Source organism: Pterocles gutturalis, unplaced genomic scaffold, assembly GCF_000699245.1.
Source record: "Pterocles gutturalis isolate BGI_N339 unplaced genomic scaffold, ASM69924v1 scaffold13013, whole genome shotgun sequence".
Classification (NCBI taxonomy): Eukaryota; Metazoa; Chordata; class Aves; order Pterocliformes; family Pteroclidae; genus Pterocles; species Pterocles gutturalis.
In genome coordinates, this window is record NW_010118248.1 from 73,964 (window position 1) to 88,317 (window position 14,354).

The 14,354-nt window shown below is 37.6% G+C and overlaps 1 protein-coding gene across 1 annotated transcript in view; it reads right to left on the reverse strand.

The window, feature by feature from the left end:
• NWD2 (NACHT and WD repeat domain containing 2) overlaps window positions 1-13,977 on the reverse strand; it is a 35,246-nt gene extending 21,269 nt beyond the window's left edge. Inside the window, exons 1-3 of the mRNA XM_010076131.1 lie at window positions 13,828-13,977; window positions 9,058-9,195; window positions 3,462-3,578 (exon numbers count right to left, since the gene is read on the reverse strand). Coding sequence (XP_010074433.1) covers window positions 3,462-3,578; window positions 9,058-9,195; window positions 13,828-13,977 — 405 coding nt within the window. The remainder of the gene's footprint in view (window positions 1-3,461; window positions 3,579-9,057; window positions 9,196-13,827) is intronic.
• Between the last annotated feature and the right edge of the window lie 377 nt (window positions 13,978-14,354).

Genomic DNA, 14,354 nt, shown 5'->3' on the forward strand with positions numbered 1-14,354 from the left:
CTGCACTAATTTAAGAACTGAATTTAATTTTCTCTCAATCTGATATCACCATGCAGGCACAAAGTGCCATAAAGAAACACTTTGTAAAATCAATCTGTATCTGCTAGTTAATTATGAATAGTCTGATTTAATCCCAGATCTGTGTCTGAATTAAAAAAGTGGTAAGAGAAATGTAAAAAAATACCCAGCTGAATGGAAGTGGCACTTTTTATAGACCTTTCTCAAGAAATGGAAAGTTGACCAGAGCCTGCAGTGCCCAAGTCAGTTTTTAATTATGTTGCTATAAATTAAAACAAATTGTGCTTGTTGGAGTAGAATCATCTTCAATTTGTGTTGTAAATGAAATGAACCCCATCCCACTATGGCACAACAAAGTAGAAAAAAAAATGCATACAGATATTTCTGTAGTTTTTCTAGTCTAGTCATTGGGAGAGCTATTACTCTGGCCCATGCTTGGAAAACCTGCAATAACTATTGAAGTTGTTGTCTCATTGCAACCTCTTTGCTAACTGTTTTGTTCTGTTTAAAATTCCTAATTTGGCTTGATTTCTTTCTTTAGTAACAATATCAGGCAGGCAGTTCTTAACAGCTTCAAAATGCTGAGCTGCTACAATCTGCAGCAATGGTACATGATGAGGTTTCCTTCACTGTCAGAGTTTTTAGAACACCCATGTCTAAGGACACTGGGGGTTGCTACAGGAAAAATGCCATGCCTTTCTGCTCCAACTCTGTTTCTTCATCAAAGGGATGATAAAAAGTAGAAAAATAAACCCAGAAAACTAAATTTAGTCACGTAAGATGGAAGCTACCCAAACTCTCTAGAGATCTAGGCCAGTGTGTGCTTGTGAAAAACAGCGCCATGACAGCATCAGACCCAGCCCAGAGTCAGTATTCCAAGCGCTGGGCTCTTTACGGTCAAGTGCTGAGAACGACCTTTGTTCCGCAGGTCTCTGAAGCTAAATAACAGAGTGAGGCAAGCAGGTGAATGAAACAGAGCCAGTAAGATGGCAGTAAGGGTGTGATAAAAGTACAGCACAACACATGCTACAGCTTGCTCTTTATCTCATCTTCCGCATGGAGAGAAGTGATCTCCAGCCTTCACAGTACGCAGTGTTTTGTATCCCTTCTGTCCCCATGGGATTCTGTGGTTTCAGTTCACTAAATCTTTAAAATTCTTCCCTTAAAAAAAGATAATCAAGGACTTGCAGTTTTTTCAAAAATCTTCTCTGAACTCTTATGACAAATGTAAGAATTAGAGTTCACTTAGCTATGTTTAGGTATAGAGGAGAAATCTATCTCTTCAAGATTATTTTCTAAGCAAATATATTACAGAAAATAAAATTTGGAATAGCAAAGGCATGGTCTTAAAATTGTTTTCCACTGAAGTCTAACATCAAAACACAGGTAAATAAATTAGAATTAAAGCTGTCAAAGGAGAATGGCAGGTCCCTTGATGTCTGAGTGACAAGCATTTCCACTACTCTTCCAGTTAAAATAAACAAGAAGAGAATCAGTACAAGAAGAATAAACAAGAAGACAATCAGTAGTATATCACTAGTAAGCAAAAGCAAAGTTTTTTTACTTTCAGAACAATCCTTGAGAACTGGTAATAAAGACATGTAACAGCAAAATGCCTGCAATTTAGTAAAATTTACACTAACAATTAGCATAATAACTGACAAAATGAGTTAAGTAAGATTAGGCATGTTTACTTGAAAACATCCAGCCTGACAGATAGATACTAAACGAGTCTGTCTTTTGCCCTGTACGCTCTGGTACTTCTACAGATCTAAAATGAAACTGGAACTCAATTTATCTAATGTAGGCAGGATATCTATTTTTCATTCTGCAGAACGTTGTCTTAAAATAATGTTGGTTTGCTTCTTAAACAAAAATGAAGAATTTTATAGGGGCTAATTAAACCTGAGATATTAATCCTAATATCTCTGCAGTCTTACAACTATGGTTTCTCACAAAGATGGAGTCTCAAGACAGCTGGTAAAGAATTAAATATATTTTGGAATAATAGAAATATTTCTCTTTTAGAGAAGTATCCTTGATCATAGCAAATCCTACTACTTTTGGCCATTTTTGTACTTCACTGAAGTCTCCCTTGCACATAATGCTTCTCATATACAAAATAAACCCACATTCTTCCTGAATCATCTTGTCTTTTGTTTTGATGCTTTAATAGATGCTGCTAAATATGCAGTATATACCACTGAATAGCCAATCTCATTCAAGAGATTCTCTCTCTACACCTACCCAGAAAGTTACAGAACAGCCTCACTCTTCACAGATAAAGAGGATATCCTACTCTCTAAGCAGCTGGGAAAAGGCATTTATCAGAAGTCATGTATTTTTTTGTCTATGCACTGAAAACTAATACAGTCAGTATACCATGCACTAATCTTTAATTTTTCAAGTTAACTATGTTAATCCTAAAACATGGTACAAATCTTTCTAAGTACACAAGAAAGAGGAGAAAAAATGCACTACTCTGAATTGTATATTTAACATAAAATCAGTGACAGCAAAATCTATTGTGTATGATTTGTTGGAAGGGGAAAAAGCATACTTGTCAGGACTTTATATATATACCCTACTCCCAATGTCTTCCAGCTATTGGAACCCTACACAATATTTGGCACGACTTCATAAATTCATACTGCTTCAGCTATAAAAGCTGTGAAGGATAGCTGAAGACTGTTGAGCTTGATGTAAACCAATAGGTTAATCTACAGAAAAAGACCTCTCTGACATTAAAATAAATATGTAAAGTTTTATAAACCACTCCTGTAAAAGTGGTTCAGTCTCCCCTTTAGGCCTAATAGGAAAAGCCAGTGAAGATCTGTCTTTTATTTGCCAGCTTTACTGACACTTGAAGAATCCTAAAAGCAATGCTTATTCTGGCAACAGTAAAGAGAAGGCAGGGAGTAGGCAAAACTCAAAGACTTGCAGCCTCTTCAGGTTGTCACTGACCTCCAGTCCTTTCACACTCTAATACCTGGCATCCTAACTTGTTCTGGGTTTATGACACAAAACAGCAAAATGCAGATAAGAGCAGATAGTTCTTCACTGCTGCTGTGCTTTTGTAAGTCAGTCCTTCTAGGCCAGCAAGTAGTGTGTGTGTGAGAAGCATTCATTAATGGTGGCCTCCTTAAACAAGTAGTCCATACTTCTGTTGTGACAGTAGTACAGTCATTCCTTGTGATTTCTGAGCCCATCTTGCTATGGGGAGTGATCACGGAAGATCCTTCTTTCCTCTCCAATAATATTGACTAATCACTGTTAATCTATAGTGCTGTGTAAGGAAACATTTGGACACAGTATAGCAAGTGTACAGCAAGGAACAAAAAATATTTTAGAAAGAAGAAAATACATTTGTTACTGAATCATGCATGTGAGGATATCTAACATAATACTTTTGTTGTAAAGTAAAACTTTATTTTTATACCCACAACAAAACATGGACCTGCAGAACTTTTCAAGCAATCTTCTAACAGCTTCATACGAGTCTTTTGCAGCTCAGGACTGTCCCATTCATCTGCTTCAACTCCCCAGTATAAGTCTATGACCTGGAAAATAGCATGCAACATTGTTACTTTATAATACGCTCTTTCTAGGTATCAGATTAAAAATTAGCTTTGTCAACATTTCGTGTATTGCTAAGCATGCTCTGCAGTGCAGTAAAAGGCAATGAGGTCTATATCCAGTCCTTGTATAGACTGGCAGGGTTTCCTTAGGTAAATGACAACTCAAGCCTCTTATTTTCCCTCCCAGATAGTCCCTCCTGGGACAGTCTCTCATTTCACATTCGGATTTTTTTTTTTTTTTCAGAGATTAGCATAACAAGATCTTGATTTGATGCAATCTTTATGTGCTACTGGATTGCATATAATGGATAGGCAAGAATAATGGCAAAAAGCAGTGATTAAATCCTGGATCCGTGGAAATTAATGGGAGTGTTGCTGTGGATCACAGTCAAGACCATGACTTGACACCCTCTGTCACTTGTATCCACAGGATATAAACTCATCTTGTGGACATGGCTCAAAAGAAAGAATGTATGCAGTTCTGTAATATTGTACTTCCTTTGTTAGCTGGTCTTTGTTACTTTGGAAGCAGAGATTGTATAGATAGGCAGTGGCAGACAGCTTGCTGTTCAGCCTTTTATCTGTAGCTACAGACTCAGTTTTGTGATGGTAATTAGTTGCAAACAAACTCTTGTAAGAAACTGGAATATGGATGTTAAACTTATTTGAAGAAATTAAGTGATGAAGTGTGATTTCACTACACATTTTAACTAAAAGGCTGATTTCTTACTGTGGGAAACTGAATTTAAAAGAATAGGGACCATATATATGCATTTCTTTTGGAATAAAACATATGGTACACACTACTACTCTCTCATTTAAGCTACTATGGATTGTTTACATCATGTATGTAACTTGAACAAAAAAGAAGTCCAAATAGTTAAAAAAAATCAAAATTGTGTTAAGATATTAATATATTACAATATTGTTTATTGTGAAATTATTTGTACTGCAGAAGGACTCTGCTGTTACCTTAAGAAACAGAATCGCAAAACTAGCTCTTGTCTAAAGAGATCGTAAAACCAGCCTGAAGGCCTAATCTAAGAACTAATAACAGGTTGATGTAAAAGTAAAATTCACCAGTTTCCAGCTAGTTAATGTTGGGAAATTTCTTAGAACAAAAAATGCCAAGGTTTAAGACTTAATACTAGAAGTATTTATGCCCATGTTTAATTTCACTGTCAACAGTCCCCTTGTTTTCTTTTACCAGAACAGTTTGGGACACATGTCAGTGTTTACTGGAGTAGGCACACTGTTGCCAAATACGAAAGGTAATGTACTGTCTGACTGATGATGACTGAAATAGCCCAATGTATAGAATGCATTGTAGCTTACACTGCCAAGAAAATACACTTAATATCGTTATTTTTTACAGAAACTGTTCCAAAGTGGAGCAAGCAGCTTCTGCTTCACAAAACTGCACCTTAAACAGCCTCCTTATTTCCCTCACTTGCATTGATTTCTTCTCTGTCCTTTTGTCTTTTAGTTTCATGTGGTGGGTTAACGTTGGCTGGATGCCAGGTACCCACCAGGCCCCTCTGTCACTCCCCCTTCAGCAAAATAAAGGGGAGAATAAGATGAAGAACTCATGGGTCAAGACAAAAGCAGTTTAATTAAAGCAAAGGCCAAGACCGTGCACAGAAACAAAGGGTAAACAAAGATGTTATTCTCTATTTCCTATCAGCAAGTGATGTCCAGCCACTTCCCTGGAAAGCAGAGCTTCAGTGTGTGCAGCAGCTGCTCCTGGAGACAAACACAGTAACCAATGCCCCCTCCTCCTCCCTGCCCTTGGCTGTTATGGCTGAGCTGAGGTCACATGGTATGGAACAGCCAATCCGGGTCAGCTGTCCTGGCTCCGCCCCCTCCCAAGGTGTGTGACACACCCCCTGCTGGCTGCCAGGGGGACACTCAGCACTGGGAGGGTGCTGTGGGGATGCTGACTCCAGCTCAGACAGACCCAATACATCTCATTAGGAAAAAAGTGTTCCCTTCTTTTCTCACTTCTCTTATTTATCTATACAACTTCATTATTGAAGCTGTATTCAGCTGGCTGATTATTTGAATGATGTATGACAGAGTTTAAGTATTCTAGTCATAAAATTAGAGCAACATAGCATACAGTAAAAAATATTTGAATTACTGGTTGAATTAATTTATTGTGCTACTCAAGTTCATCTGAAACATAAAAGCAATTTCTATTTTGATTAACTGTTCAGAAATCATGTTAACTCTGTAAATGTCAAGAGGAAATTCTCTGGAATAGCAGACATTGTAGGGGTTCAGGGGCTGTGTTCTGTGTGTTATAATGTTACAGATTATTTTTATGGGGTAACATAATTTTGGCACATAGTATCTTAATGTGTTTTAATTTTGTCCTGCAAGGGGATATATTTTAGCCATCAAACCTCTGAAGACACCAAGAATTTAAAAGTGAGGGGCTTATCGGTTATTCGTTGTGCTAACTAAAATAACAGGATTTACTTAAAGAAACGGAACAAGAAGACAACTGTCGGTTTTCACTTATACTTGGAAAAACTGTGTGACAAAAACCCAGTCTAAATTTCAGTGGGGCTTCCAAGATGACAACGAGTGTTTTGTGTGAGAGATACTTACAGTGGACTGACACTGGTTAAGTTCATTTCCACACCAGTCACTTAACGGAGACTTTTTGTTCATAATTCAGTATTTCCTTTGCTTATTTTAGCTTTTGTCCTACCAATCTTACAGTTCTACAGATTTTTCTAAGGAAATGAAATAATTTTATCTTTATTGCTTCCAAGTGCTTAAAAAAACACTAAAAAATTTCATTCATGCAAAATTCCATTTTCCTTCTAGCATATATCACACGGCGAAAATGATTTGACACAGTTAATTGTTCTCAAAAAGAAAAGAGTATGCTGCTAATTAACTATGGCTAGTTAGCTTCCAAAAAATTTCTATTACAACTACTTTCTTCAACCTCTCTGTCCTCCCCTAAAAAAAATAATGTATTTTCGGTACAAAACACCATGCACTCTGGAAGTCTTTTTCTCAGCTTACTTGCTTTCTGTCTTCACCAATACCTGTTTTTCAGAAATATTTTCTGATTCAATAGAAAAGGAAGCCCATCAAGCAAACAAATACATAGGGTAATTGAATATATTCAGTTCTGCTTCCACACACGTGGTGGTTACATTCCCTAACACCAACTTGAGGATGCCTGACAGATCTCATGCTTTGCAACAACCGAAACACTTATCAGTGCAGCCAGATGACTCAATGGAAGCTGGAGCAATTAATGTACTCAAGTACATTTTGTTTGGGTCATCATTTATCAGTAAGAGGGTATATTCAGGACACCCCATATTATGGAGCATTTGTGGTAGTCATACACAAGGTAGTTTGTGTTTGGTCAGTAGAAAATTACATATGCAGCTGAAAAGTTAGGTGTTCTGCTCTGTACAGGGAAATATAAATTTATCCCTGTTTCCGAAAAGTACATAATATTTTGTTGACACCACTGCACTAAAAACTGTAGTCTTGATTTAGCATGCTAACCTAAGAAACTCAATGTATCAGTAATGGAAAATGCAAAAAAATGTTTTGATAAAGTCTACCTCAGAGCTTCCTCCAAAATACTTTACTACTTTCCCTTGGTAATTTTTTGTACAAGTTTTCCTACTTTGCTTCCACAGTAATGTGATAGCTTTCTAGCTGTTTTCAGAAATGTGTTAGTGGAGCTATCTCTCAGACCTCCTATCACATAACGATGCTTCTGGTGTTGAAACTATATCATAAAATAATTTGCTTCCATGAATATCAACTACAGCAAACTTTATTCCTTCCCCCCACCCCCAAGAGATAATCGTCGTGGATGCCCCATCCCTGGAGGTATTCAAGGTCAGGCTGGATGTGGCTCTGAGCAGCCTGGTTTAGTGATTGGCGGCCCTGCAATGGCGGGGGGGTTGAAACTAGATGATCACTATGGTCCTTTTCAACCCAGGCCATTCTATGATTCTATGATAATCTATTTGAAGACAAACAGGTTTCCTCTCACAAAGAATTCAGTGGATTATGACCTGTTTGGAGGAAACATTTCCCTCCTGTTACTGAGATATCTCCTTAAAGATGACTGAGAAATAGAGTTCATATTTTCCATTAATATCACATGGTAGTAACAGGAGAAAAATGCTTTATTATTTAAATATCTTTTGCTATTCTTTGCATGTACCACTGCATCTGGGACTTCCCAATCAGCTGATGAGCTAGGACCTTCAGATTAAATTCTTTCATAGCCATAATCAAAAATCACTCTGGAACTTACCATCATGCAGATTCAGCAACTCCACTGTGACTCAGGGAATTAAAATCAAACATGCTAATTTAAGAACTTGTTATTTTGATTAAAAAACAGCTGCATGTGTGTCAAGAATAATACAGTAGGAGAAACAGGATGTTGTCTAAAAGGCATTAGCTGTTTCCAAGTAAGCTACTCTCTGGAGAGCTGAGTTTTTGGAGACACCAAGATGGGAGGTTAATATTAATGTGTGAAGAAGGCTTGAGGATGTAGGACCAGAATTTCTGAAAAACTGAACAACATTTTTACAACATTGCATGCTGTATTTGTTTCTCTTAGCAGAGAGCCAGTCTGGGGCCTGGTGACATATGCGGCACTTTACTGCATGACCTTAATGGACTGTGAATTAGGATATACCTGACTTAAAAGTACCAGTGACCTTAACTGTGATGCCAAAACTCATGCATTTTAAGTCAAATGCAACTGAATTTATTACCAATTGGCTCTTACCAAAGATGTGTATGGGTCTGTGTCTTCCATAACACAAAGTAAAGCCTGAACTGACTGAAGCAATGGGAATTTTACAAGTGACATTAAAGGTAGCAAATTCCATAGTATGTAATCACAATAGGAATGTTCCATACCAAATTAATTTTGATAATCAGTTTCAAATTCACCTGGTTAAATTATTTTCCACATTACAATGGAAGACAAACCCATAGTTAGAGCAGATATAAGAATTATGTGAATATACAGATAGTGCTACTTCAATGATGATCATATGAAATTAAAAATAAGTTGCATTAAGTATGGTTTCTAGAAGTAGAAGATGGTAATTCAGATGTAACAGTATTTCTTCTCAAATACTTTGAATATCTAAAGTAGAGATGGTTTCATTAAGTTTCTAATGTGAAAGTTGTCAGTTTGTTGCAATATTGCTTTTACCACCAGTGCAACGTTGCATTCTAAAACCCTGTGTTTTCTTATCTATTCAGAATTTACCTCAAATCTGCCTGTAAAATAATTTTAGTACATCAATTCAGTACAATTAACATGTGAAATAATTTTTGTCAATTTTCTAATTTACCAATGATATGACAACAATTACAATATTTTAAAATGGTATCTGTTTCAAACAGAGTTAATTTCAAGAAAAAGTAATGTAAGGTTCAACATAAAACTTACCTGGAATTCCAGCCCATAGTTTTCCCTGCAGAATTCTCTCAGCTTAGGATACACATGTTCTCTTAGGGCACTCCTTTCTGCTATTGTATCTGTGTTAGGGAAAAAGGTGTTAGTAACAATATTTATATGAACTCTGTTCTTTTAGTCAGAAATATAGATTTATCACATAAAAAGAGACCTGAAAACACAAACACATGCACATAGAAACCGAATCAAAATCAGGTCCTAGGATTTAACCTCCAAACTGAATGTTGCACTTTGTGATGTTTTACGTAAATGTGTTTGTATGTGCAACATTAAGCTTCATACACATCTTAATATTGCAGCATATTTCAATAAAGCACAGCTGAATTAATTTTTTAATTCAGCAGTCAGAATTTCATTATTAGTGTGACGTTTATTTAGTTTTCAGGAAGATGAATTTTACTAATTAGAAACACCACGAAACAAAGACATATACCAAAGACGAAACAGATCTCTATACTTAGAAATAAATCAATTAACATGAATTAATGACATTGTGTCAAACATTGTCACTTTCTTGACCATCTTTAATCTGATAGTATATTAAAAGGAAGAAAGCTGTTAATAACATTATTTATGGCATCTTTTGATCCAGTTGATTCCTGCTATCATACTAAATCTGCAATTTTGACATCATGTTATTCTCATCTGTGAAATGACGTGTTTTATAATGAAGTACAATTTGATGATGACACCAAAATTATTATTAAGTTCTGTCTGTCCAAGTTAATCTGAACACATTTATATAAAACTTATCAGTCAAGAAACATGCTGTCAAATGTGAAGTAAATTTGGTTAGTAATGAAATCTTGTATAGATAAACAAATATTATTGTCTTTCCCAATAAGACTAAAAAATGTGATGGATTTTGCTTGGTCTAGATTGTGACCAGTATCAACTGAGTTAAGACACAGAAGGATGACATCCTTGCTAAGTTATTTTCAAAAAGAAAACACAACTGATTTAACAATCCCCATATTGTTGTAAAGCAGAGGCATGTGTGCAAATCTAACAATGTTTTGTTCATGAGAGCCACAACTAATACATCTAAGTCAGACGTCTGCTCATAGAATCATGGTCACAGATCTATAATATTTTTTTATTTTGACAATTCTAGGAGAGTGTGAAATCTGTAACTTAATTAATTAACACCCAATTCTAATATCCTTCTTAATATTTAAATATACCTTTGAAATATTACACAAATGTGTGGTATAATTACCATTTATTTTCATAAACAGAACGCAACCCAGAACACCTCCAGAGAATTATTTCTTATGAAATCTTCATCAAGGTAAAAAGGCTATACCACAGAGGCTCAAAAGTGAGCAATGAGCTTAATCCAATTGATCTGAATTACCACAGTTCTTCCTTCACAAACTTCTGATGGGGAAAAAAGTCAAAGGCATAGTAGTTTTCATAAAACATTCTACGTGCAACAATATTATATATTTATAATTTCAAGTTTTAAAATATACTAACTATGCTAACATGTTCTGAAGACAATGGTACAGAAGGACTAAAGTCCTTGCTCCATCACAAGCTTTCTATTTGACTGTGGGCACGCCACTCAAGGCAAGATCCTAAATCTGAAGTACAGAGCTTTTATATATCCATTTTGAACACTGCAAATAAGACACTCTGCTTTGGGTTAAATTCGGAGGTCTGTGGCCTCTCTCCCTCTCTCTACACTTCCCTCTTTGGAAGTCATTACCCTCCTCTCCTTGTCACTGAAGAGACTGCACCAGGAGTGCTGTGCCCAGCTCTGGGCAACCCAAATCAGGAGGATGGGGAGGAAACTGTGGAGGTTACTGAGATGGTCAGGGGCCAAGAGTACATGGCCTATAAGGGGAGATTGAGGGATCTGGGCTTGTTTGGTCTGGCGAAGAGTGTAACTGCAGCCTACAACTACTTTGAAGGCACTTACAAAGATGATGGAGCCAAGCTCTTTGTGGCAGTGTCAGACAGTACAACAAAGGTAATGACAACATATTACAGCTTGGGAAGTTTAAGCTGGACACTAGGAGGTCCTCTGTCCTTGGAGCTCTTCAAGATTTGACAAGTTCATGGTTGAGCAAGTTACTGTTACTTACAAAAGGGAGACTAGCCCTGATGATTTGCCTGAGTCCCCCTTGCAACCAGCAGTGATCCTGACTCTCAGAAGAACCTGAAGGTTTGGCTTAGTCATCCAGGCCCCTTGTACAGTGCCTGACAAGACTTTTGTTGCTGTGTGGGCCAGTAGGAGCAAATCTGTAGCATAAAATAGCTGGTGCTAAGGGCACAATGTCCATGCCATATGTATTTCAGGGGATTTCACTCTGGATTGGTCTTTACCCCCAAAAACAATTGGAATGCATTACATGAGATCCTGGAGTTATCTTCCTGTTTTTCATCCAAAAGGAACCCAGTTCAGGCACACCAAGACCCATCTATGATGTGAGTCAAAGTAGATTAGATGGTGATAATCAGGAGATTCACCTCAGAAATGTAATCCTGATCTGGATGAATACAGATGCATCCTACAAATATTTAGGAATGGAGAACAAAAACCAGTGCTTCCAGCCCAGACCTGCCTGAGTACATAAGGAACAGAGGGATGGATGAGTTGCTCCCTCCTTAGGATCCACAGTCATTAATTTTCTCTTATACTTTAGTGCCTAATTCAACCTTTTTTTGCAGAATGTAGTACACAGCTAACAAGGCTAATTAGCTGGAGGGCTACACTGTGCTGATGCATCAGTATTATTTTGGCTCTAAGCAACTTTCCTCAGTGCTAGCTTGGAGTCACTATACCGCATAGGGTTGCTGTACCTTGTGATAAAAGCTATCTGCATACTTTGCTTCATTCAAAATACTTCACTTTTTTTTTTTTTTTTTTTAACCTTCACAGCCAGTGAGGCCCTTAGATCAGTCTTTGACACAAGACTGTATATTCTTTACCCTAACACAGCTTAGCTTTAGCATGCAAGTCTATCAAAACACAGAGCATCACATCTTCGTAATGGAGAAGAATAAACTCTTTTGAAAACCAACATACTACTCAGTTACTGAGCTAAAATAAAATGACTCTTGCCTCTCAAAACTGAAATGAATCATGACTACAGCTTTGTTGATAAGGAAGCAACAATTCACAGGTACTGCTTGCAGTTACTTAAATGATCAATAAGACAGCAGACAGAACAGTCTTATGAGGGAACTGAAACAGGCTAAGTTGCAGGGAAAAAAGAATTAAATTACTGGAAAATGCCACAAATTAAGAGTAAACACGATTAAATTATAAATGGGAAATTTATTGTCTGAAGTACAGAACAGATAAGACTTTTCTGTGGCTTCCCATGTATGCCCATAGGGCTTACCCTGCAGAACCCCACTGGCTCTAGTTCTAGAACATGGTGCTGTTCCCTGCAGCATAACTTGTTAAGAGCCTTGTTCAGAAAATGAAGCAACAAACTGGAAGAGTAGTGCTGCATTTCTATTACCTTATAAATTAAATAGAAAGAGATAAAACATTGCTTCAACTAAAACTGTGTTCTGGATAAGACATTCAGCATATCCATCCTGTATGTTTATTCCTACCTCCAAACCTAATGGAATGTGCTTATCTAATTGGAATTTGAGTCCGGTGCTTATATTAATGAATTTTAAGAATTCCTGTATTTGTAATAAGCTGTCAAAATTTAAGGAAACAGAAGTGCGAACAGTTAAGATGAACTACAGTAATTAGCATGGATGGCAGATTAATTAAATAAAATCTAACCTGATTTACAGTGACAGCAAATCTGTGAAGCTGGCAGTTCCTAACAACAAAAATGTCACACAGGCAAATTCCACCTTCCAGGCTGCTGCTGCAGATTAACTAAATAACATTCTTCTAGCAACCAAAATGAGACAGTAGCTGTGAGATGGGCTTTATACACCTCCTAATGTTAATTCTGATACTCTGAAATCCAAATGATAGTCCACAATAAACTGTGGGAATGAAACTACATCTGCAAAAACGTTAAGACAAGACTTAAAAAAGCCCCAAACCTAAATGAATCTCCAGTATTCAAATCAAACAAAAAAACAACCCTCTGTTGAACAAGTCAGTCACTTGCTGAACGCACATTTTCCCCACAAGTGCTAAGTCTTGCAGGTGGTTGCCTCCTAAGCCAGTCCACAACCACACTGTCCTGCCCACCCCTACGTTTTGAACTGGCTGAGAACACCATCGCAGCCCTCCCTCTCTCCCTGTATCCCATGTAATGCTGACGACTGAACTCAATTAGCCACATATGCATTTATGGCCTTTCTGCCAAATAATAGGCACTCGCTGATTAAACATGACTGTTTGTGTGAGGTGAGACTTCTGAAGGCTTGTAGCTCAGTCAAATCACTGCCAGTTTTCATTAGAGTACTCCAAGGTGCTGCTTCTCAGCGTGAACTATTTCTATGCCCAAGTCTGACCTTCAAACACAAGCTGTTCTGCTATTAAAGTCCCTTTTTTTTTTTTTTTTTAAATAGGGAAAGTACAATTTACATTCTCGTGTTAGTAAACAGATGATGTGTATTTACAAACAATTGCCAAACATTAATCTCTGGGATAAAATAGGTCACAGAAAATAGACTAGTTGAAGAAAATTTCAAAACGTATATACAAGCAAACAGAAAGAGTTAACACGTAAGCCTGATGGAAATTGCCCATTTTCAAGCACCAGTTATTCTTCCCTAAGAGCAAACAGTTTCTCCTCTTGCTGGTGGCCGTACTGGTCTGAGTTCAGCCCCAATGATGGGAATGGCTGTTTCACATACATGGACTGCAGTCACATGATGACAGTCAACCAAGGCTCGACGCTGCTGAACAAGAAGGTTGCTCAGCTCCATCCTGCCATCGTGTGCTGCACAGGGGGTGCCCATGTGGGGACAGTGAGCCCCACTTGACCACCATCAAAGGAGCTGCACATTCAAGTTGATAGTCTGTTAGCATAAACACAATCTGTGAGTAACCCATGCATGATACAAGCTAAAGCCCTCAAGCAGGGGAAATACCTAAGCAGGGAAGGTGTTTGCACTGTGTGACTGACAGAGGAGCGCTGCATTACCCAGCTCACAGAAGCTGTCAGGAAAACTGTTGACTGATATAACATGTTGGGCCAGGCAGCTGAACCTGGAAGAACTAAGGCAGAAAAAGAATAGCTGCCCTTGCAAGTCTTCAAGGTTGCACAGAAATGGACATCATACAGTACAGGGTCACAGAGCTGCCTGCAGGCTTCATCTCCAGCCCAACACCCAGG